The sequence below is a fragment of the Chrysochloris asiatica genome, unplaced genomic scaffold (genome assembly GCF_000296735.1).
Source record: "Chrysochloris asiatica unplaced genomic scaffold, ChrAsi1.0 scaffold00130, whole genome shotgun sequence".
NCBI lineage: Eukaryota > Metazoa > Chordata > Mammalia > Afrosoricida > Chrysochloridae > Chrysochloris > Chrysochloris asiatica.
In genome coordinates, this window is record NW_006408648.1 from 5,935,815 (window position 1) to 5,941,622 (window position 5,808).

General features: G+C 37.1%; 1 protein-coding gene across 1 annotated transcript in view; it reads right to left on the reverse strand.

The window, feature by feature from the left end:
* OSBPL11 (oxysterol binding protein-like 11) overlaps window positions 1-5,808 on the reverse strand; it is a 185,246-nt gene that overhangs the window by 15,105 nt on the left and 164,333 nt on the right. The window contains exon 11 of the mRNA XM_006869375.1: window positions 3,938-4,120. Within this exon, the coding sequence (XP_006869437.1) occupies window positions 3,938-4,120 (183 nt within the window). The remainder of the gene's footprint in view (window positions 1-3,937; window positions 4,121-5,808) is intronic.

The following is a 5,808-nucleotide window of genomic DNA, read 5'->3' on the forward strand; positions in this document are numbered from 1 at the left end:
AAAAATAAGTAATACTTAAAGGTCTAAATAAATGAAAGAGTATAGTCTATTATGTTCATGAACTAGATGTTTTCATATTGTAAAGAGGGCAATTCTCTTAAATTAATTTACAGATTCAACGCAATGTCTTGAAAACCCTAGCATGCTTTTTCAAAAAATAGAAATCTGTCACACTTAAAATGTCAGTATGCAGAGAGAACCATTATTATTATGTTGTTGTTGTTGTTATGTGCCGTGAAGTCAGTTCTGATTCACAGTGACCCTGTACAGGGTTTCCAAGGAGTGGCTGGTGAATTTGAAACACCGACCTTGCAGTTCAAACCAATCTTGAGGTCCAGGGCTTTAACCCACCGTGCCAAACCAGGACTCCATTATAATCATGTTGGTGTACAATTTCATGATGTTCATAGTTGCTGTTGAATTGATTCCATGTGTTAAGAGTAGAACGGTTCCATAGATTCCCAAGGCTGTGGCAGATCAGTAGTGCTGACCAAGGTATGTCTGGGTGGGTTCAAACTGCCAAACTTTCAGCTAGTAGAGTGTTAACCATTTTTACCACTGAGGGCTCCTGATTATAACTTTAAAAACAACAACAAAAAATACATATATATCCCTTTTCCTTATTCTACGCCTTTATTTACTGAGTTATAATTCATAAGCAGTAAAATTCACCAATTTTAATCACAAAATTCAATGAGTTTTGACAAATGTATACAGCTGTAAAATCATCACCACAATGGAATTAGACAACATTTCCATCCTTCCCAAAAGCTATCTGTGTCTCTGCAGTGAATTCTCTTCCCCAAGTCCTGGTTCCAAGCAGTCATTAATTTATCTTCCCCAAACTATAGACTAGCCTTTCCTATAATTTTATAGAATGGGAATCACGCAGAATGCAGTCTTCTTTATCTAACTTCTTATACTAGGTAATGAGCAAGCTACAACATGATGAACATTTGGCTAGTATGCATAAAACTTCTATGGGGAAAAAAAAAAAAAAGCAAAAGATTTTGTGTGAACATAGTTTTTGTTTCTCTTGGGTAAATACCTAGAGGTGAGCTTGCTGGATCCTATGGTAAAGTTTAACTTTGTAAGAAATTGCCAAACTGCTTTCCTAAGTGGCTATATCATCTGCATCCCTATAGCAGTTTCAATTCCTCTACCAATCAAGATTACCAATGCTTGATATCAGCAGTCAAATAGTCATTTGAGAGTTTTAAAAGAGAAGTTTTGAGATATAGCTCATCTATCATAAAACAAGAATTCTGGGGTGGCACTCCGGGTTAATGAGCTGGACTGCAAAGTCTGCAAAGTCGGTTTGAACTACAAGATCAGCAGTTCAAACTCACCAACCACTCCTTGAGCTCCTTATACAACAGCGTCGTTATGAGTCAAAAACCAATTCAACAGCACATAACAACAACAACATATGATATACAAGTAAGTCCCCTATTTAGGATAAACTACATTTAAGAGGAGTCCTGGTATGGCGCTGTGGACTAATGCGTCAGACTGTAAAGTCATTTTAACTGCAAAGTTGGTGGTTCAAGCTCACCAGCTGCTCCTTGGAAACCCTATACAGGGTTGCTATGGGTTGGAATAGACTCAATGGCACTTAACAAAAACAAAACATTTAACAAACATCCATTTTTGCTTTTGGGGGGTATATTTTATCATTAGTAATATGTACTACACACACACACAATGTTGCGCTGTGTAAATTTGTTGATGTCATCAGATCTGTCTGTTATGCTTCCAATCCCCAAAGACGATTAAACAAAGATCAGATTGGTAAAGAGATTGAAAAAAAATAAGGCAAATAATAATGAAAATCAAGAGGAAAAAAAAAGGGGTATTTTGACTTGTGTCAGAACTGACATAATGACAGAATGAATCTTCAGATGGCAACCGTGTTTTAAGTCAAGGACTATCTGCACGTCCTTTCTAAAATGAGACCTAATATATTGATTCCGAGCCCTTTTCACATAACAACATACAGAGAATATTTTTCTGTGTCATTAATCTTGGGTATCAGCAAATGGCTTCATAGAATTCTATTCTACTGAAGCTCCAAAATATTCTTACATTGTTGGAAATTATAAATAACGTTATGCTTATATTCTTGAATAAATTTCTGCATACTTCCTCAATTATTCCTTTGGAACAGATGTTATTAAATGTTTGGGACAGAAATTCCTTATATTCTTATAAAATTATGGAGAAGCCCAAAGAGTTCTAAATTATATATAATATTTACTGTATTAGAACTTAACCTGACAAAATTTGAAATATTTAGTAATTTCATGAAAAGTAAGAAAAATCCATGATATGTTTATAGAAATGATATTTTGAAAAAATGAAAAGATAACCACATTAAAAAAAGTGAAAAGGGTATCATCGTTGGACATCTCTTTAACGTCTGGTTTAATAATAGCCACATACTTGTATCTGCTTCTGTTTTCAATCCGTTATGACAGATTACTTTAGTTAAAATGTATACAAAAAATCTGGCCTCAAAGAAAAATACTTGGAAAAGGGAGGAATACTTTAATAATGTTTACAAATAATTCAATTAATTACTGCTGTACAATATTACTCTGTCAGTTGTAGTTTTTTAAAGGTTAGCTGCAATATGAAAACTGAAGAAAGCCAATAAATTTTTCATACTTTGTGAAATCATTTATTTATGAGGGAACGGTTTGCCCAAAACTCAAAACAGGATTACAACAGTTTGTTAATCATTCTTGGAAGTAAAGCTGGTATTTCATGATTAGAACGGCTAGTTCAGCTTGCAATTCAAACAACTACAGAAGTCTTTTCCTGTACTAACCACAGTACCAGCACACAGCCCAGGTTCTTTGTGCATACTCACAGCATGCTGCACGGAATACTAAAAACATGTGCTATCAATGGGCTAGATTTCATGAAACTAATACTCATTAGCGCTTCATCAAAAAGATTAAAAGAGAAAGCAAAAGTAGTCTTTCCAAGAATGAGAGTAGGTGGCAGTGAGGACTAGGAGTACTTGCACGGTGTGACGTCACTACCTTGATGAGCGCTGAGACCCAGTAATGTTACACACCATTGTCATCAGGGCAAATGTGGGCACAGAGAAAAAGTCAAACAACACCTTTGTATTAGAAAGGTAATTTTGACCTTGCACCCCTCTGGAAGGTCTTGAGAGATCCCCAGCAGTCTGCAGAAAACTTTGATAAATTCTCCCTTATGATTAATCAGAGCCTTTGGTTGACACATATTTAATTTATTATGCATACAGTTATACACGTGGTTTGGTGCAATACATGTGATCTTAGTTACTTCCAGAGGGCATAAAACTTACATAGAACAAAAGGGTACTCCATGAGTCTTTTCTAAGCTAGCCTAGTACTCCATGCCAGAAGCAATCACTGTGAGCTGGAACTGGCTTGACAGCACTTAACAACAACAACATAACATTTATTGCCAAAGTACCCCTGAAGAGGGGTTGTTCCAGCTTATTGTCTAATCAGCAGTGTGAAAATGACAATTTACTCACACCTTTTCTTGAAAGGGGAATTATTTTTAAAACTAAATTGTTTTATTGTTTACATCAATTTCTTTGAATTCTAATTACACTGAATTTTTTTTTTTTCATAGTGATATTTTTCTATCTTTGCAAACTACCTCTTTATGGTCTCTGCCCATTTTTTAAAAGGTGTCTGTTAATAATTCATAAGAGTTTTTATGAGAAGGCATGCAACCCGTAGAATATTAAGGTGGTGTTAGTTAACATTTTCACTAAAATGTGTTATAGCTGGTAAGGGGCTCAAGAACATCAGATCAGACCACAACCCTTTCATTGTACAGATGAGGAACCTGAAGTAATTTGCTTAAAGATAGGGTTAGGTTATGACCTAGAGCTTCTGACTCTTTTCTGGATGGGTCGAAGGATACATACCTGGATTCAAATGGATCCTGCTTCTCCAGAGGCCTTACTCTTTTCTTCGTCACTGTCAATTTCGTCAAGTCTATATACTTTGTCTCTCCATTGCTGTAAGTGAACTCAAGAATACTATTCCATTCCCCTTGCACTCTGCATACCACAGTGTTGGTGATGTTATGCTTGACTTCAGCTGTAACTCTAGAAGCAAGAAGAAAATAAAGCTATGTTCAAGTAAGTGATACTGGATTTGCTTCTTAGGCTTCTAAAACCTAAGGACATACCCTGTAAATCCTGTTTAAATTAGCTATACGGCACACTTGCATACATTGGCTAGGAGTCACTTTATTTGAAGTTTGGGGTTTTACCTATTCTTTAGAAAACCAAGTAACCCTAATTTTAAATTTAATACAGAAAGAAGACAAATCAATTAGAAGTAGAAAAATACAAAAGCACATATTAAACCCATTTTTAAAATGTTTTATTGTGAATTATGTGATAGTTTACATGGGAGAACATCAGTTTTACATTCATTCTATCATATATCGTTTCATTGCCATGGTTACAATCCCCTCCATGCATCAACCAACCAAAGGGTATATACCCTGCAAGCCTGCCCCCAGTCATCAGTACACAGCTCCTCTCCCTCTCTGGGTATAAAGTGCCCAACTGCTCCATCTCTCCACGTCATCGTCTCTGCCTCCATCTCTGGAGTCACTGTTTCTCTGAGTAGGGTCCCGCTCTTTGCTCTTCTCCCTTGATGGTCCCAGGGACCTCTGCTCCTAGACTGCAAAGTTAATCACTCCCCTCCTTGCTATAAAATGTCTACCTTTACATTTCCAACCCTCACAATCAGTCCTGATAAAAACTATTCACTATTGTATCACAAGAGACCTATTCGCATTTCCTTTCATCAGCCCTGCCTAGACAGATTGGATACTACTCAGTGGAGATTCTACCTTCCTCGACACCCTCTGGACTTAGGTTCCCTCTTGAAAGGTTGTAAGCCAGTCACTTCTTGCCTTTGTAGCCTCTCCCCCTGTTTTGGGTAGCCATTGTCCAAGTTGCCCATCCTTGTCTACTCTTGTATATGGAGGGGGTAGGGATGATCCTTGCTTTAAAGATTTGTTCCCTCTTTTGAGCTACTGAATCCATAAGTGTAGGTCAAGTTCATCAAATTGTATCAGATTACTCTTTTTTTCTTCTTCTTTCTTCATCCAGTCATTGAAGCCAGGACCAGTGGGTATTATCTGCAAGTGTGGGTGTTCTAGTGCATATGCTCTCTCTTCTTATCAGCTGGATGCTTCACTCTCCACTCTAGTTCTCTGTGGCTATTTCACTGACTCTGGGCCCAAGAGTCCCCAGGTCTTGCCATATTACTGGCCAACCAGGTCTTTAATCCATGTTGAGTTGGTTTTTGTACAAGGTGTGAGGTGAAGGTCTTGTTTCAATCTTCTGCATATCGTTTTCCAGTTCTGCCAGAACCACCTGTGGAAGAGACTATAACTTCCCCATGCAATATATTTAGGTGTTTTGTAAAAAATCAGTTGGCTGCATGTAGATGGGTTAATTTTTGGATTCTCAATTCTATACCATTGATCTATGTATCTTTCATTGTACCAGTAGCAAGCTGTTTTGACCACTATAGCCATGTAGGCAATTTTTAAGTCAGGGACTGAGGAGCCTCCGACCTAATTCTTCTTCTTAAGCAGTGCTTTGCTTATCCTTGGTCTCTTTCCTTTCCATATAAAGCTTGTAATTGTTTTTTCCATCTCTTTGAAGAATGTTGTTGAAATCTGGATTGGGATCGCATTATATGTGTAAATTGCTTTGGGCAGTATTGACATTTTCACAATGTTAAGTCTTCCTATCCAGGAACATGGTACATT